The sequence below is a fragment of the Muntiacus reevesi genome, chromosome 20, assembly GCF_963930625.1.
Source record: "Muntiacus reevesi chromosome 20, mMunRee1.1, whole genome shotgun sequence".
In the NCBI taxonomy this organism is placed as follows: domain Eukaryota; kingdom Metazoa; phylum Chordata; class Mammalia; order Artiodactyla; family Cervidae; genus Muntiacus; species Muntiacus reevesi.
Window position 1 is genome coordinate 9228897 of NC_089268.1, and position 19566 is coordinate 9248462.

Consider the following 19566-nt stretch of genomic DNA (forward strand, 5'->3'; position numbering starts at 1 on the left):
AGAACTAACTGGGACAATTCTCTTTGATGTGTACCTTGTTCACAAATTTCATTTTAAAACAGACGACAACAAACACAGATCATAAAGTGCACACCAAGCAGAAAAATATCAGGGTAGAAAAAAAAAAAGGACGTTTATTGACTTCTACTAGCAGAGATCTTTTTGAGGACAAGTTTAATCCAAAGTGTAGGAGGTAAGCTCCATGAAACTGGAATTTTCTGTCAGAGTTTTTCTCCTTTCATTTATACAATGGAAGTTCCTTCTGCTCCCTTTTGAATCTATGCCCTTGTGTGCAAGTCGCTCAGTCGTGTCCGACTCTTTGTGACCACTGAGCCACCAGGGAAGCCCCAAGCTTCTTTCTTTAGGATCTCTCAAAATCTTTCAAATTTTCTTGCTACAAGCTTTACTCTTTGATGATTCCTGACACATATGATATCCTTCTGCTCCCTTTTGAATCTATGCCCTTAAATGATTCAAAACAAGGGAGTTCCCAGGCTTCTTACAGGTCTCTCCCTAAAAATGCTTCAGCTGGCAACTGAGGTGTCAGCTCAGGGAACTTCTCTGATGGGCTGAAATATGATAGAGCGGGGTGAGGCATGAGCTGCTCCTACGTGGCTTCTTCCAGCGGTTCTCTTTAGACCACCTTCTTGGCGAGGCACCACTCGGAACAGCCACTCCTGAGGATACCCTCGGAGGAGGGGGAGGATGAAGAAAGCTCTGATTCTGAGGGCTCTTGCTCTGGCCGCCCTGATGAGCCCCTGTGGAGGTGAAGACATCGTGGGTGAGTGTACAGTTGAGGGTGTGGGTTTACAATTGTGAAGGAGAATTTTTTTAATTTTTATTTTATATTGGAGTATGGTGGCTCAGGTGGTAAAGAATCTTACCTGCAATGCAGGAGACCAGGGTTCGATCCCTGGGTTGGGAAGTTCCTTTGGAGAAGAATGGCTACCCACTTCAGTATTCTTGCCTAAAGAATCCCATGGGCAGAGGAGCCTGGCAGGCTACAGTCCATGGGGTCACAAAAAGTCAGACATGGCTTAGCAACTCAAAACTGTATATATATCTTCTTTATCCATTCATCTGTCAATGGACATTTAGATTTTTTCCATGTCTTGGCTCTTATAAATAGCGTTGCTATGAAATAAAAGTGCATTTATCTTTTTGCATTATAGTTCTTTCTGGATATATGCCCAGGAGTGGGATTGCTGGATCATATGGCAACTCTATTTTGGGATGTGTATTCTAAATAACAAAGAGTTGTGTGTGTGTGTGTGTATGTGTGTAAAAGTTGCTCAGTCATGTCAAACTCTTTGTGACCCCATGGACTAAAAAGCAATATATTGCCAAAGTATAGCATGATTATTATAAGTGTAACTTCATGTTTGATTGTTTCAGAAATTTGGGTAATGTTGGTGGAAAACCTAGGAACTTAAAATGGGTCAGTCTCAGCTTGTCAACCCAAACTACCAGTCCTGTCACCTCCAGCCAGCAAAGCTCTAAAAAGAGGATAAAAAGAGATTAATCTTGGTTCATCAGCCCCCTCGGCTCCTCCATTCCATATTCACAACACCTTGAAGGTGACTGATTCCACTAAATTTCAGTCCCTTGTCCAAAATTTTGTCCCACTGTGTCATGGGCATTGACAACAGTTACTGAAACCCAACGGGGGAAAAAAAAGTCAAGGAAAAGAGAAGAGGAATGCAATGGAATCTTCAAAGCCTTATTGTGATTCGTTAAATCAACACATATTTAGTGAGGCATCAAGCACTCCTCTGGGTGGTTGGCACAAAACAAGATTTCTGGGAATGCCCTGGTGGTCCAGGGGTCAGGCCTCCACGCTTCTGATGCCGGGGGACACAGGTTCAATCCCTGGTCAGGGAACTGAGATCCCTCCTGCTATGTGTCACACAACAACAACAACAACAACAAATCAAGATTCCTATCCACAGGAAACTCATGTTCTTACAATCAGACAGAGAACTTTTTTAAAAAACATATCTCATAAGTAAATAAATTCCATAGTGCAGCAAGAATGAGAGAAGTGCTATGAGAAGTAAGAGTTTAGGGGATTAGAAATAAACTTAAGAATTAAAATTATGTAATCTTTATCTAGGGCTTCCCCAGTGGCTCGGGGGTGAAGAATCCACCTGCAATGCAGGAGACACAGGTTCAATCCCTGGGTCAGGAAGGTCCCCTGGAGGAGGGCATGGCAACCCACTCCAGTATTCTTGCCTGAAGAATCCCATGGACAGAGGAATAGTCCAGAGGGTCGCAATCAGACATGACTGATGTGACTTAGCACACACTCAAGCATTCATTATTAACTTATTTAACTGAAATCTTACTGTGTGCCATGAGCCCTTCAAGTTACTGAAGGTACAGAGTGAATAAGACAGTGTCTCAACACCTCATGGCATGTACATAACGCTCCCTAACCCCAAGACAGAAAAGACAGAAATAGGAAGTGGTATCAGACCAGGCCAATATGAACCTACACTCCTACACAGACTATTTCTCATGTGTTTTTGTTTAATCAAATTCTTTCCCCTCCCCTGTATCCTGCCTCCCTGTTCTTACCTTCCTGCTTTGGAATGGCCACCAGCTGACCACGTGGGCACTTATGGCACAAATGTCTACCAGACATACGGCGCCTCTGGCCAGTTCACATTTGAATTTGATGGAGATGAGCTCTTCTACGTGGACCTGGGGAAAAAGGAAACTGTCTGGAGGCTGCCTGAGTTTAACAATATTACCATGTTTGAAATTCAGAGTGCCCTGAGAAACATTATTATGTCAAAAAGAAATTTGGACATCTTGATTAAAAATTCCAACTCTACACCTGCCACCAACGGTAAGTGTGGCCTCTCTTCACGGCACCTACCTCATGTTTCTGGTCTCTTTTTCTTCCCCCGGAGAGCTACTCTTCCCCCCACACTCTAAATTGTTCTACCTTTCTATTTCATTTCCTGGCAAATACCCGGTGCTCAGCTACAGATTTAATCTTGAAATATCCCTCCCCTAAGTTCCACGAGCCACTCCTTGTAGTTGTAAAAGAGGATATTCCCAAGCTCTTGGCCTAAGTAGCCAAGTAGTACCTCAGCCTTGTCTCCTTTCAGGAAAGAATTCAGCAAAGAGACCAAGCTTGTGGAATCGAAACAGCGTTTATTAAAAACAAAGTATATGGGAGAGCACACAGGAGAACTCAGAGTTTGGAATTTGTTTTTTTGTTTTTTAATTAAACATTTTTTAATGGGTCTCAAAACCCTGTGACAGATTTGTTTCAGGCTATTTCCATTAGAAAGTATTGATTTTAAAAACTGATAACTGAAAACTGTCACACACAAAACAAACAGTCCATAAAACATTCTCCTTTCCTTCTGAAGTTTTTACAATGCATTGTTATCATTAACCATTCTTTTACGATTAAACGTAAATGGCGAATCACTCCAAATGGACTGAGTTGCACGCAATAGGGATGATTTAGGTTGCTTATATGGAGGCAGTTTTCTGGCTTGTCTCTGGCCAGTCAGCTCGCTTGTGCCCATTCTTCAGCTGACTCAGGGTTCTTCCTGATGGGCTGGCATCTCTCAGCCAAGGTGGATTCCAGCGCAAAGGTTTCTGGGGGGTTGGCAGGACACCTTCTGGGCTGGCGTCTCCTTCCTCCTTTGTCCCTCCCTAGACCGAAGACGTCTTCTGCACATGCATCAGGCTGGGAAATCCCCTTGACCACAGAACGAGGAAGCTGTGGTCACTTTGTCTTTCACCTAATCAGGGCCCCATGCTCCTGCTGGTATCCTGTCTTGAAGCATCAGCAGGAGACCAGTCGCAACTGCTCAGCCTGGGGCCCATCTGTCTCCTAGCTCACACACACCGACCCACTCTGCCCTCTGGATTCCCAGCGAGGAGTGCTCTAAGCTGCATAGTGACCCTAAAGAAGAGGACAGTTCAGAAGAAAATTCACAGCACAGTTCAGAGGATCGTTCAGAATCTGTAGATAAAGATGCCAGCACCAGTTCTGAAGTCACCATAGATAGCATTAATCTTCCTCATTCAGAAGATGGAAAAGCCAAGGTCGAAGTTTTGGACAGTCCTGCCAGTAAAATAATAATGATAATAATCAATATATAATCTAAGAAACAGGTAAACATAAAGGAGGTTGTGGCTGACTGTAAAGTGAGTCTGAAAAGACATAGGAAATAGCACACTAAACAGTTGGGGAGATTGTGCATGGGGTGGGGGAGCCTCCCCTAAGCTGATTAAGGAGCATAAGGCACAATTGTCAGAAATTCCAATCCATCTTTGGTCTTCCTTGTAGAAATCCCTGAAGTGGCTGTGTTTCCCAAATCCTCCGTCGTCCTGGGGATTCCCAATACCCTCATCTGTCAAGTGGACAACATATTTCCTCCTGTGATCAACATCACTTGGTTTTACAATGGACACTTTGTTGCAGAAGGTATCACTGAGACCACCTTCTACCCCAAGAGTGACCACTCCTTCCTCAAGTTCAGTTACCTCACCTTTCTTCCCTCCGGTGATGACTTCTATGACTGCAGAGTGGAGCACTGGAGCCTGGAAGAGCCCCTCGTCAAGCACTGGGGTATGCCTAAGTCGCATCATTGTGTACCCTCCAATTTTGTCTGGATCTTATACCTGTCATATAGCCCTGAACCCCCAGGGCCATGACTCCACTTCCCACAATTGCAATGTTTTCTAATAATTGACTTTACTCTTCTCCCAAAGTTCAGGAGTTTTGTGCATTCCAAGATACACTCCCTTCTCCACATCCAATCCATCTGCATACAGTGTCCTTTTGAATCCAGCCTCTGTACTCTGAGACTGAATCAAACCTTGGAGACGGGGTTTTGGGTGAAATAGAAAAAACAGCATTATTTCTTTGCCAAAGGGGGCCACAGTGGGTTACCGCTCTCAAAACTGTGTGTCCCCACCTGGAGGGAGTAGCGAGGAGTTGTATAGTATTGGCATGATAAAGACGGTGTGATTAGCTCCTGAACATTCTTCTGATTGGCTGGTGGTGAGTCAAGTGGGAGTCAGCATCATTAACCTTCTGTTGACAGCCAGTGTGGGGTCAGTGTGTTGTGGGCAGCATATAGTTAATTGCTCCACAGGTTGGAGATTTCAACATCTGCCAAACAGCTCAAAGACAGTGCTGTGTGTATCCCCTGAGGGGGAACCAGGACCCTGACCCAAGGCTTCACTATTGTTTCCTAACTGCTCCTCCCTAGTCTCCACGTCCCCTCCCTTCCCTGAATTACGTCTGTTTGAGCTGGCCTCTTGAACTCAGAGAGGTCAGGGAAACTGAATGAAGCACGTTTCCTGCAAACAAGAGACGGGGAGACACAGAAAGGCTTTAGCGCACAGGAGCATCACAGGACCCTGCTCGGTATCACTTTGACCCTGTAAGTCTTTTTGTTCTCAGAGCCCAAGATTCCGACCCCTACATCAGAGCTGTCAGAGACGGTGGTCTGTGCCCTGGGGCTGGCCATGGGCCTCGTGGGCATCGTGGCGGGCACTGTCCTCGTCCTCCGAGTCCGGTGCTTGGGTGCTGCCTCCAGACGTTGAAGGGGCATGTGAGTCATGGCCTGAAAGATGGGAAGGTAAGGATCAGATCTGGAAGGATGGCACTGCAGGCAGGGAAGGCAAGGGTGCAAAACTGGCATCCAGGATACACACAAGTGTTTGAACAACTGTGGGCAAATTGGAGATGGGTTGACATTGGGACAGAGTTACCACCGAAATCTTGTTTTTCTCTGCCCATCGATGCTGAATAAAAAACACGGAGACAGAGTTTGGAGGAATAGAACGACGGCTTTAGTCGGCTGAAGGAGGACACAGCAGAACATAGCGGCTAGTGCCCCGCGCTAAGGGGAATCGGAGGGGATCATACAGCTGGTCTGTGATCAGGAACAAAATAGCGAGAGTCTTGCATTCTTCTTTATTGTTTCAAAACAGTCAGAACTGGCTTCAGGAAGCCAGATAATTGGTGCAGTTTGTCTCTGATTTATAATATTGCAGCCCTCTTTCTGCAATGCAAAATGCTACAAGGGGTGGTCTGCAAAGGGAACGCTGGGAAGGTAAGCACCAGGTGCAGGATGTAATTTGCATGGGGTTTGGGAGCAGTAGGTACCGGATATAATTTACTAGTGTGAGGTTCCTTCTGTGAGATACCGGCCACAGTTTAGTAACATTGAGAGGAAAGCTAGGAGTGATTAACTCTTTCAGGCCCGTTTATGCTTCTCTCATCTGTTCGCTGTTCCTTTTACTTGTTCTCAGGAGAGGAAAGTCTTCACTTCTGTTCTTGCTGCAACAGCAGGGGTACAAGACCCGTCAGCCACATGCTGTTTGCTGTTTTGGGTGATCAGTCTTTACAAGAAAAAAAAGGCATGGTTCAGACTCCAGTTCCCCGTCTTGACCTTGACTGAGACGTGCTCCTTGTTCCACTTCATCACAGAGCTCCTTCCATGCCCTCTTGCCCTCCCTGCTGGGGTGGACTTTATGGAGGAACCTTCCTTCGAGGGTCACTGACCCTTAGGAATTCTCCCAACTTAATCTTTGGTTCATTGCCTGCCTGTCACAGAGAGATCTGGATTGTTCCACCGAGCCACCTAGTTCTCGGTCACCCTAACCCAGCATCTGCTCCGAACAGATAAATAAATCTTACACCAAGAGATTGTCTTACTAAGTGAAGTCAGAAAGAGAAAGACAAATACCATGTGATATCACTTATGTGTGGAATCTAAAATACGACACAAATGAATCTACCTATGAAACAGAAGCAGGATAGGGAACAGAGAATGGACTGGTGGTTGCCAAGAGAGGAGGGGGATGGGAGTAAGTTGGATTGGGAGTTTGGGATTCAGTTCAGTTCAGTCAGTTCAGTTGCTCAGTCATGTCCGACTCTTTGCGACCCCATGAATCACAGCACGCCAGGCCTCCCTGTCCATCACCAGCTCCCGGAGTTGACTCAAACTCATGCCCATCGAGTCAGTGATGCCATCCAGCCATCTCATCCTCTGTCATCCCCTCCTCCTCCTGCCCCCAATCCCTCCCAGCATCAGGGTCTTTTCCAATCAGTCAACTCTTCACATCAGGTGGCCAAAATATTGGAGTTTCAGCTTCAGCATCAGTCCTTCCAATGAACACCCAGGACTGATCTCCTTTAGGATGGACTGGTTGGATCTCCTTGCAGTCCAAGGGACTCTCAAGAGTCTTCTCCAACACCACAGTTCAAAAGCATCAATTTTTTAGCACTCAGCTTTCTTCACAGGATTAGCAGATGCAAACTGGTACATGTAGAATGGATAAACAACAGGGTCCTAGTGTGCAGCACAGGGGACTACATTCAGTATATATATATACAGATGTATGTATGTATAACTGAGTCATTTTGATGTACAGCAGTAATTAACACAACATTGTAACTCAACTATACTTCAATAAAAAGAAACTTTTAAAAAAGACAAATCTCTTTCTGGGGTACTTTTGCTCAGGGTGGCCATTTGCTCTGTCTGTTTCTAGGGCTACATAACTCCTACCTAAGCATGGAAGCCCCTGTGTTGGAAGGCTCATGGAAATCTCGGGTCCGTGGAACCTGCTTCTTGGGTCACATTAATACCACGCAGCCAAAGTGTGAAAATGATATCCTTAAATGGGGACCTTGTTTCCTCCCTAAACTTCCTCTTCGCTCTCTCTCTCTTCTTACATTTAGGTATCAGTGAATATAAAGCAAAATTTCTCCCCTCAGGGAAAAGTGTATATATCTAACATGCAAAAAAGTGTGTGTGGTGGGGGGTGCCAATGTTCAAGTGTTTAATTTTAAAAGAGAAGTCTAAGTCTGTGCAAGAGACCAGACATCAAAATAAAACATTTTAAACATCAAAACTGGATTTTGAGAGTGCAAAGTCAGAAACATGAATCCGTGAAGGAGGCAAAATGATGTAAGAGCTCTCCTCCCCATTTTCATCCTGATGAGATAGAAAGTCTCCAGGTGGGATGAGAAAGAGCATAGAAGTGAGAATGATGGAATAAGATAATGCTGTCTGTATCTCAGAAAACGCCCTGCACTTTCTCTTATCTGGGTTAATATCAAGGAGAAAGGAGGGACTGGCTGACAGGGTGCAGAGCAGGGGCAACCTCACTGCCCTGTAGCAATACTATAAGTACAATGTAAATGCACTCCACCCTCAAGTTCATAAATTATGTTTTTTTATTTTTAATTTATTTTATTTTCAGTTGTGCTGCACAGCATGGGAGATCTAAGTTCTCTGACTAAGGATTGAACTGATGACCCTTACAGTGGAAGTGAGAGTCTTAACCATTGGACGCCCAGGGAAGTTCCAAAATTAGGTTTATTAACATACTATCTTTAATTGGTGTCATTCTATTGTATAAGTATTAAGACCACCCTATTTCATATTTTTATACAATATAATCCTTTCAGTTCAGTTCAATTCAGTTGCTCAGTCATGTCCAACTCTTTGCGACCCCATGAATCACAGCACGCCAGGCCTCCCTGTCCATCACCAGCTCCCGGAGTTGACTCAAACTCATGCCCATCGAGTCAGTGATGCCATCCAGCCATCTCATCCTCTGTCATCCCCTCCTCCTCCTGCCCCCAATCCCTCCCAGCATCAGGGTCTTTTCCAATCAGTCAACTCTTCACATGAGGTGGCCAAAGTATTGGAGTTTCAGCCTCAGCGTCAGCCCTTCCAATGAACACCCAGGACTGATCTCCTTCAGGATGGACTGGTTGGATCTCCTTGCAGTCCAAGGGACTCTCAAGAGTCTTCTCCAACACCACAGTTCAAAAGCATCAATTTTTTGGCACTCAGATTTCTTCACAGTCCAACTTTCACAACCATACATGACCACTGAAAAAACCATAGCCTTGACCAGATGGACTTTGTTAGCAAAATAATGTCTCTGCTTTTTAATATGCTATCTGGGTTGGTCATAACTTTCCTTCCAAAGAGTAAGCATCTTTTAGTTTCATGGCCGCAGTCACCATCTGCAGTGATTTTGGAGCCCAAAAAAATAAAGTCTGACACTGTGTCCACTGTCTCCCCATCTATTCCCCATCTATTTCCCAAGTGATGGGATCAGATGCCGTGATCTTAGTTTGGTGAATGTTGAGCTTTAAGCCAACTTTTTCACTCTCCTCTTTCACTTTCATCAAGAGGCTTTTTAGTTCATCTTCACTTTCTCCCATAAGGATGGTGTCATCTGCATCGCTTTAGCAACCATAAAACAGGCTGCTGAGAGGATCCATGAGGTAATACATATAAAACACTTAACCTAATGGGTGTCACATGGAAAGCACCCATTACGTTACCTCTGACTGTAATTCATAATATCTGGAACCAAAACTCCAATCTCAATGTCCAAACTCCAGGTGTCACATTTAGTCCTTGCTGAGCATTCTTTTTGCTTAAACTACTTAATTTTATAAACATCTTTACACCAATTCCAGGCATGAGGCATTCTTAACTTTCTTGTTTCTTGGCCTTTCTTTCCTTTTCTATTTCATTATGGTAGAAGAGGCATAACTAAAATTTATCATTTTAACCATTTTGAGGGTGTGGTTCAGGAGTGTTAAATACATGTACATTGTGCTGTGCAACCATTACCATCAACCATTACTTTTTCATCTTCCTAAACTGAAACTCTGCAACTACTAAATGACACCTCTACTTCCTCCCTCCCTTCAAGCCCTGATAACCACCGTTCTACTTTTTTTATTAATTTTTTTTTTTTTTTTTGTGGCCATGCTGGGTCTCCACTGCTGTGCAAGGGCTTTCCCTAGTTGTGGCAAGTGGGGCCTGCTCTTTAGTTGTGCATGGGCTTCTCACTGCGGTGGCTTCTCTTGTTGCTGAGCCTGAGCTCTAGGTGACCAGGCTCAGTGGTTCTGGCTCATCGGCTTAGTTACCCCACGATGTGTGGGATTTTCCCTAACCAGAGAGCAAACCCATCCCTTGCATTGGCAGGCAGATTCTTAGTCACTGGACCACCAGGGATATCCCCATTCTACTTTTTATCTCTATAAATTTGACTATTCAAGACACTTCACATAAATGTAATCATATAGTATTTGTCCTTTTGTGACTGGCTCATTTTAATTTAGCATAATATCTTCAAGGCTCAGCCATGTTGTAGCCTTTGTCTGCTTTTCCTTCCTTGTTAAGGTTAAATAATACTCCACTGAGCTTCCCAGGCGGCTCAGTGGTAAAGAATCCACTTGGCAACGCAGGAGACACAAGACACACAGGTTTGATCCCTGGGTCGGGAAGATCCCCTGGAAAAGGAAATGGCAACCCGCTCCAGTATTTTTGCCTGGAAAATTCCATGGACAGAGGAGCCTGGAGGGCTACAGTCCATGGCCTTGCAAAGAGTTGGACACGGCTGAGCAACTGAGCACACACAGTATTCCGTTATGTCCGTATAATCCATTTTGTTTATCCAGTCAGCCATCAACAAACGTTTGAGTTGTTTCCACCTTTGGCTACTGTGAATAATGCTTTTGTGGACATTGCTTATTTAGTCCCTGCTTTCCATTCTTTGGAGATATAATAGAGAGTTCCAATTGCTAGATGAAATGGTAATTGTATGTTCAATTTTTTGAGGACCCACCATACTGATTTCCACAATGGCTGCACCATTCTACATTCCTATCAGCAATGTACATGGGTTCCTATTGCTCCACATTCATGCCAACACTTGTTATTTTCTGAGTTTTTGGTAATAGCCATCCAAATGGATGTGCATATAACTACACACAAGAAAACGGTGATTCTCATAAATAAAATATTTATCAAAAGAAACAAACAGAAAAAAAAAAAAAAGAAACAAACAGAACCAATAAGTAAAGTTATTTTGTATCTATATTAAATTCAAAGTCATGCATGCATAAGAAAAATAAAATAATTTTCACAAAATTCAGAGTAATATTTTCCTCTTAAAGTAAAAGATAGTAATCAGAAGGTGCACACAAGATGCTCCTGGGAAGCTGGCTGTGTTTTGTTTTATAAACTGCATGGTTTGTTCTTGATGAAACCCTGCACACAGGTTTATGAAACTCTCTCTACAGAAGTAACATGTCACTCTAAAAGATATGTTAGCATTATTATATCTCCTATTACAAAAATATTATTCTCAAGTCATGAGCTGGAGAATTGTGTATATAGCTTTCCTAGATATAAATCCAGTTCAGGAAATATAAATCCAATTTACTTCAGGAAATGTGCTCTTTAAGGAAAATGATGTGTTTACACTTAAGAGACATGAAGACCTTTTAAACTAATAGAAATTTAAGATCCAATGCCCAAGGATGTGACTCAATAAGGAAAATAATTGGAAGGATTGTAAGAATATCCTCATTAAAGGACCCCCAGGCTCAGTTCAAGGTAAAAAGATTACATGAAGCATATACTGTTGGACATGATAGAGGAAAGTAATCAACATTTTCTGTTGGATGATGGGACTCCTTCTTGGGAAAGTTCTAGTGGCAAAGCCTCAAAAAGAACATCACCAGTGATGTTTTAGGGCAAGCGATAGATGCAGGCTCAGGAAAGACCTGAAACTGGAAGTGGTCACTTCACAGGTACCTCAGAAAGCAAGACAAGGAGGAAGAGGGAAGCACTTCAGGGAAAAGTAAAAACCCAAAGAATAAAAATAAAACAGAGGTTCGGGGAGTGAATCACTGGTACAGCCAGATACCGGAAGAGCTGCAGGAGGGGCCCGAGACTGGACGCTTGTCTAACACTCGGAAATGAGCTGTCCCAGGAGACACACGTGCTGACAGAGCAAGAGACGCTATGAAGGGGCGCCCGGCGGAGAGCAGGAGGGCCGGGAGCCCTGGAGGACTGCTCCGCCCCGTGGTTCACGGTGCTGGGTTTTATGGTGATGGGTTAGTTTCCGGGTTGTCTCTGGCCGATTGTTTGGACTCAGGGTCATTCCCGGTGGCTCAGCATCACTCGGCCAGGATGAATTCCAGGGCAAAGGATTCTGGGAAGTCAGTAGGACAAACCGTGGGCGGGTGTCTCCTCCCTCCTTGGGGCCTTTCCCAAAGTCTCCCAGCTGGTTTTCCTGGCCACACCTTGTTCCTTATCGGGACATCCTTTTGTGAGACTACTCGTGCATGTGGTTATCATTGTGCCTGGCCAAGGCGGGTGGTTCTGGTCAACGGTTTCCTAACAGAAGTGGCAAAACAGGGAGTTAAAAATAATGGGTGAGGGACTTCCCTTGTGGTCCAGTGGCTAAATCTTGGTGGTCCCAGTGTAGGGGCCCAGGTTCCATCTTTGTCAGGGAACTAGAGATCCCAGATGGAGGAACTGAGACCTGACCCAATCAAAACATTATAGAAGTTGTTTTAATATAATGAGTGAGGCTTGTGCGCTCTGCAGAAGCCCTTTGATTGGGATCTCACTCTTGTAGATATGCACTGAAAAAAAGTGAATGCTGACGTAATTAGGGGTACTTCATCAGAACCATTTTCTCTTGAATTTTACATTGTCAAAAAAAAAAAAAAAAAAAAAACAGGAAAAGAATTGCCTGGATCTCAACAAATTATTTTTTAATGTGTTGTAAGATTGTGAAGGAAAGTATTTACTGATAGAGGCACACAGAACGAGCTGATAATTACTCCTATACTCTTAAACTCAGTTTGGGAGTTCTGTTAACGACAAAACTGGACCTAATGGCTGTTGGGTTAGTAAGGTACAGCAGTGATTTTAAGAACGTCATAATCAAAAATTAGTAGATTAATATATTGTCTCTTTAAATTTACAGGGAAATAAATCTTACTGGAAATCTGTTACTGATTTTGAAATAAGAAGTTGTAATTAGAAAGCAACGAAGTATGCTTCAAGGTAAACAATTATAGGTCTGCTTTTTTTTTTTTTTTTTTAACCATGCCACAAAGACTTCTGGAATCTTAGTTCCCATTTCCCTGACTGAGGTGAAACCTGGGCTCTGAGCTGTGAAAGCACTGAGCCCTAAGCACTAGCCCACCAGGGGATTCTCTAGGGCTGCATTCTTGATGAAACACAAAAAACTCAGCTATATTGGCCTTCCCTGGTAGCTCAGCTGGTAAAAAATCCACCTGCAGTGCAGGAGACTCTGGGTCAATTCATGGGTCAGGAAGATCCCCTGGAGAATGGATAGGCTACCCACTCTAGTATTTTTGGGCTTCCCTGGTGGCTCATATGGTAAATAATCTGCGGGCAATGCAGGAGACCTAGGTTCGATCCCCGGGTTGGGAAGATCCCCTGGAGGAGGGCATGGCAACCCACTCCAATATTCTTGCCTGGAGAATCCCCATAGACAGAGGAGCCTGGCAGGTTATAGTCCATGGGATCGCAGAGTCAGAAAAGACTGAAAGACTAAGCTTATATATATACTTGCATTTGGGTTTCCCTGATGGCTCAGTGGTAAAGACTCCTCCTGCCAAGCAGGAGACACTGGTTTGATTCATGGGTCAGAAAGATCCCCTGAAGAAAGAAATGGCAACCAACTCCAGTATTCTTGCCTGGAAAATCCCATGGATGGAGGAACCTGGTGGGCTACAGTCCATGGGGTCACAAAAAGTCAGGCACGACTTAATGACTAAAAAATAGCAACAAATTTACATTTAACCTGGCTCTTGACAATAATTGCACAAAGCATTTGTCTTAAATCTATTTCTCCTAGAAGCAGTCTAAGACAAGGGCTTGGGTACGTTGTAATGTTTCAGTGTGGCGACTGATCGTAGCCATTTGTTCACAATCTCTTCACTTTTTCCTGATGCATGCATGCATGTTCCATTGCTCAGTGGTGTCCAACTCTTTGCAGCCCCATAGACTGCAGCACACCAGGCTCCCCTGTCCTTCACTATCCCCTGGTGTTTGCTCAAGCTCATGTCCATTGAGTCAGTGATGATATCCAAACATCTCATCCTCTGTCACTCCCTTCTCCTCCTACCCTCAGTCTTTCTGAGTATCAGGGTCTTTTCCAAGGAGTTGGCTGTTCACATCAGTTGGCTCAAGTATTGAAGCTTCAGCATCAGTCCTTCAAACTAATATTTAGGGTTGACTGCCTTTAGGATTGACTGGTTTGCTGTCCAAGGGACTCTCAAGAGTCTTCTCCAACACCACAGTTTGAAAGCATCAATTCTTTGGTGATCAGCCATGTTTATGGCCCATCTATCACATCCATACATGACTACTGGAAAAACCATAACTTTGACTACATGGATGTTTATCAGCAAAGTGATGTCTCTGCTTTTTAATACACTGTCTAGGTTCATCATAATTTCTGTCCATGGGGTGACTCAGACAAGAATACTGGAGTGGGCTGCCATTTTCTCATCCAGGGGGTCGTCCCCATCCAGCGATTAAACCTGCGTCTCCTGCACTGGCAAGCAGGTTCTTTACTGCTGAGCCTGCTGGGAAGCCCTTCTCTGGAGACACACGTGTGGTCAGTCCCTAGTCACCCCCCACGTATCTCATCTGAAGGAGCACTGTGCTAGAGTTACTACAGTCACATCTCCCTGGGCATCAAGGTAGACTTCCAAAACTTCACAAACAAGAAATGGTACAGTCTGTGCTCTTTTGTCTGGCTTCTCTCATCCAACACGATGCTTGTTGTTGCCTGTGAGTTTCATCCATGTTGCCTGTATGAATAATTTGCTCCTTGTTATTCTCTGAAGAAAGCAAATTTGTTGATTTCTTATTTTGCTGAGAAACTTTTTAGTTATTTTCTGTTTGGGGCTAATATAAATAATAAATAGTGGCTTTGAACATTTTTAACAAGTCATTTTATGGACATATGCCTACATTTCTTTAGGTAAGGATTTACAAGCCACATTGTTCTGTCAAAGGATAAGTCTATCTTTCCAAGAAATAGCCAGCCTTTTAAAACACTGGTTGTACTATTTTACACAACCAAACACGAAAGGTGAACATTTGGGTTACAAGACATCTTGACATTAGATAGTCTCCGTTGTTGTTTTTTTTAATTTAGCCATTTGTGTATGTATAGTGATATCAATGGGTTTACCTTGCTTTTCTATATAGAGTTCTATTTTACCACTTCAAGTAAACTGTTTTACAGCCATAAAGAGACAAAGAATGTGATTTTTCTGGAGTGAGAGGACAGAAAAGTGAGTGAAAGCAGAGGGAAGGACAGACACCCTGTGGAAGAGTTGCCCAGATTACTCTGCTTTTCTGGAAACTCCCTGCCCACAGCAGACTGAAAGGGAACGTGTGGTAATGCTGGCTTCTCCTCAGTGAAACCAAAGCCTGTGCTTGCAAGATACGGCCTTTCTCAGGCCAGTCATCCGTCGGTAAAAGAAGGAAGCCATAAAAATAGCTTAAAATAGTGCATAAAGAGACAGGCAAATCAGTGATTTCTCATTGAGAATCGCACCTAAATGAACTGGTTGTGAGTTTGAGACAAAAAATTGACTAGACATTGTCGTTGTTCTAAGTAGAAAATCTCTATTGAACCCGAAAGTGGTTGATCTGCACATCACCTATTGTGTAACAATACCATCCCCCTTTATTTTTTATTGTAGAGGGTCCTATCTGGAAATAACTGATATTACTAAGAGAAATAAAGTATTTTTAAGAATTCCCTGTCCCCTGTGTAGTGGGTTTTCAAACAATGTACCTCTTGACTTCTTTTAATGCTTCTGAGCTGTGCTGTAGACAGAGAGCACATTCACGGATAATCTTTTTTTCTTCATTATTTTTTTAAAAATTTTATTTTATATTAGACTATAGTTGATTTACAATGTTCTGTTAGTTTCAGGTGTATAGCAAATTGATTCAGTTATAAACATACACATATCTATTCTTTTTCAAATTCTTTTCCCATTCATGTTACTACAAAATATTGTGTAGAATTCCCTGTGCTACACAGTAGGTCCTTATTAGTTATCTATTTTATATATAAAAGTGAGTATATGTTAACTTCAAACTCCTAATTTATCACTCCCACCCACCTTTCCCCTTTGATAACCATAAATTTGTTTTCTGTGTGAGTCTGTTTCTGTTTTGTAAATAAGTTCATTTGTATCATGTTTTCTGAGATTCCACCTCTAATCATATCATATGATTTTTAAAATCTTTTTGGAGTATAGTTGATTTACAATATCAGGTTAGTTTCTGCTACAAAGCAAAGTGATCCAGGTACACATACACACACATCCATTCTTTTTTAGGTTCTTTCCCGTATGGGCCATTACAGAGTCCGGAGCAGGGTTCCTGCGCCACACAACAGATCCTTCCTAGTTACCTGTTCTACATACAGCAGTGTGTATGTGTCAGTCTACACCTGTCAGTTCATCCCTCCCGCACTCCTCCCCCTGGTAACCATAGTCTGTTTTCTACATCTGTGAGTCTCTTTCTGTTTTATGAGTAAGTTCATTTGTACCACTTTCCTAGATTCCATGTACAAGTGATTTGTTGCTCAGTCACTAAGCCATGTCTGACTCTTATCAACCCCATGGACTGCAGCGCACCAGGCTTCCCTGTCCTTCACTATCTCCCAGAGTTTTTTCAAACTCATGTCCATTGAGTTGATGATGCCTTCCAACCATCTCATCCTCTGTCGTCCCCTTCTCCTCCTGCCCTCAGTCTTTCCCAGCATCAGTGTCTTCCAGTGAGTTGGCTCTTCACATCAGGTGGCCAAAGTATTGGAGTTTCAGATTCATCATCAGTCCTTCCAATGAATATTCAGGCTTGATCTCCTTTAGGATGGACTGGTTGGATCTCCTTGCAGTCCAAGGGACTCTCATGAGTCTTCTCCAACACCACATTTTGAAAGCATCAGTTCTTTGGCACTCAGCTTTCTTTATAGTCCAACTCTCACATCCATAAATGACTATTGGAAAAACCATATCTTTGACTATATGGACCTTTGTCAGCAAACTGATGTCTCTTGTTTGCATCATATGACACAAGTGATATCATATGATATTTGTCTTTCTCTCTCTGACTTAACTCACTTAGTACAATCATACCCAGGTCCACATTCTTGGATTATCTTAGATGTCATCTGACTGATCAGAGGCATTCTAGAGAAGCTTGGACATGCTGACAGTTTTCTTTCCTGAGAAGACACCAGTGTGGGTGCGCTTCGTTTTTGGCCACAGAATTAGGAGATATTGTCACTTCATGGTGTAAAAAGACAGGTGTAACAGTGGCTTCCTGTAGTCAGGACCTTCTCTAATATGATGCTTCTGACTCAGGCTAGCTTCCCGGGTTGCCTGATTTGGTTCCACCCCATGACCTGCTGATTCTCCAAGCCACAGTAAGCCTTCCAAGAAACTCCTTTCTGTTTAAAAGCATTTAAAGTAAATTTTGTTCTTCTGGCTCTTCTTATACAAACAGGCCATGTTTACCACTTGAACAACCGGGGGTGTGGGGAGGGAAACTCCTTAGGCCAAATCAATGCCCTCTTCTGCCATAAATAAATAATAGTGCTGAATGCCTACTATAGTGGAGCCTTACACTTAGGAATGTGTATTCACAATCGCTGTCTGTGTCAGTGCTAATTTATTACCTCCATCAGCAGTAGACCTTGGCATCTCCACCCAAGGGCCAAGACCTTGCTTCTACGTCTTTCCACCAATTTATCATCTTCATGGGCATTTTCTTTCAGGGTACCATGTCCCAATGGATGACATATTGACTGCTTATTCATTTGTAGAAAGCCAGAACACTGAAGAGTTTTTTTTTTTTTTTTTTAACACTGAAGAGTTAGATGTACTCCGAATCATATAAAAATGTCAACTTTTGAGTACTGAAAAGTTTCTCTTGGAGAAGCCATCACTTTTTAACATGCTTTCTGTGATTAACAGAAATTAGATAAACACCATTTCCTCTTGTCTCAGGCACTAACAGCCCCAAAAGAGATACTTTGAATGAGAACTTCAAAACAGATGGATGATATGGGTTCCGGAACAAAACAAGTATAACAGCTTGTTATGACATCTATTCACTAGTTTACTGGATATCTCTTTCAAAGAAGTAGAGAAAGAAAGAAGCTAAAAAGGTCAGAAAGGGAGAGACAAACCTATTATTTTTAATACCTTATACCTCTGTACAAAAACTGTGTTTGGGGGCGATCAAAATATTTTTCAAGGTCACTTACAAGAGGGGCCCCCTACAGCAGTACAGTGGACCAGTGGTCTAGGGGCTTTCATGGTAAAGGGTGTGGGTTCAGCCCCTGGTTGGGGAAGTTCTGCATGGTGCTAGGGAATCAAAAAAGAAAAAAATCACTTTTGAGGTTTATAAGAATTTAGCAAGATTGCTGACTTTAAGATCTTATATGATGAAGCAATTCTGTTCCTGTAGAGAGCACAGTATGGAGACAACTTTTAAATCCCACTCAAATAGTACTATTTCCTATTCATCAAAGAGAAATATGGGGAACACCAAAATTAACACGGGATGATAATGATGTAATCCTGCTGAATGAAGGCCTCTATGTGTGTCGGTGTGCAAAAGTAGCCAAGACAATTCTGGAAAGAAAATCTAGAGTGGAAGAGGGAAGACACTCCAGATATCAGAGCACATGATGAAATTATAGTCATTGGAAGTGTGGTATTGGCACAAGAGTACAAATATACAACAAATATACAGCAAAACAGAAAAGATTCCAGACAGATGAAGCCCTGAAACAGAGATCTCCATGAAGCCAACCGCAAATATATTCCCTGTTCTATATCAGGGGCTATACTGATGGGAAAGTATGCACAGTCTAAAAGTTGGGAATTTCACTTTCTTCAGCAGCCTTGCTAGTCTTCTGAATTTTTAAGATTGATTTAAGATTTTAAGATTTTTAAGATTTTAAGATTGATTTCTTAGAGCATCCAGTATAACCCAAACAGATGAAGTGGAACTGTAGAAAGGCATATGATGAACTCAGAAATATGAACAAAGACCAAGTCACAGAGGATTTTGTTAGCCAACTGAGGAATCTAGATTTAATTTTAAGTACTGTAGGAAAACACTTGAGATATTTAGGCCTTATATAGATGTGATGTGATTTAGGTTTTCAGAATACTTCTTATTGCTCTGTGGAAAATAAAGTGTAGGAATTGAGAAAGGAATAGAGAAATGAGTGGGAGGCTGTTTCAATAATTCAGAAAAGAAATGACAGTGTCTTAAACAACAGGAAAGAATCAAATCTTTTCAATTCAGTCCATCAAAAGCATAAATATAAATCATCTTTAAGAGGCAAACTTTCTGCTCATGACCAAAAATCCAACATAACTAAGTAAAATAGTTTAAAAATTAAGGTATCTGCTCCGTAAATACATTGTTAGAAGTGAAGTTAGACAAAAAGGGAACACTTAGGGTGAGATGTGTCTGCTACCTAGGAGGAGCCAGGGAAAATCTGTGTGAGAGGGTAGAATGACCATTTAGGAACCTTACAAATGTGATGCAATTCTTTCCTAATAAAGGTCTAAATGCCTGTCATTTGAAAAGTTTTTCACTAAAATGTAACCTGGGAAGATGGATCAGAGGAATCTGTCTCTTTGTCATCCTTTCCTGCTCATTCACAGGA

General features: G+C 42.6%; 1 protein-coding gene across 1 annotated transcript; it reads left to right on the forward strand.

Annotated features, from left to right (window-relative positions):
* The first annotated feature begins 661 nt into the window (after positions 1-661).
* On the forward strand, positions 662-7621 carry LOC136151293 (SLA class II histocompatibility antigen, DQ haplotype D alpha chain-like). Its single transcript, XM_065912284.1, has 5 exons — positions 662-781; positions 2603-2851; positions 4316-4597; positions 5438-5615; positions 7537-7621. Exons 1-4 carry the CDS (start codon positions 706-708, stop codon positions 5578-5580), a joined length of 750 nt encoding a protein of 249 aa, XP_065768356.1. The 5' UTR covers positions 662-705; the 3' UTR covers positions 5581-5615; positions 7537-7621.
* The last annotated feature ends 11945 nt before the right edge of the window (positions 7622-19566 follow it).

Coding starts and splice junctions, on each gene's coding strand:
- LOC136151293 (XM_065912284.1), top strand. CDS start 706: ATGAAGAAAGCTCTGATTCTGAGGGCTCTTGCTCTGGCCGCCCTGATG. Junction 2,852..4,315: donor CTCTACACCTGCCACCAACG/GTAAGTGTGGCC, acceptor TCTTCCTTGTAG/AAATCCCTGAAGTGGCTGTG. Junction 4,598..5,437: donor GCCCCTCGTCAAGCACTGGG/GTATGCCTAAGT, acceptor TTTTGTTCTCAG/AGCCCAAGATTCCGACCCCT.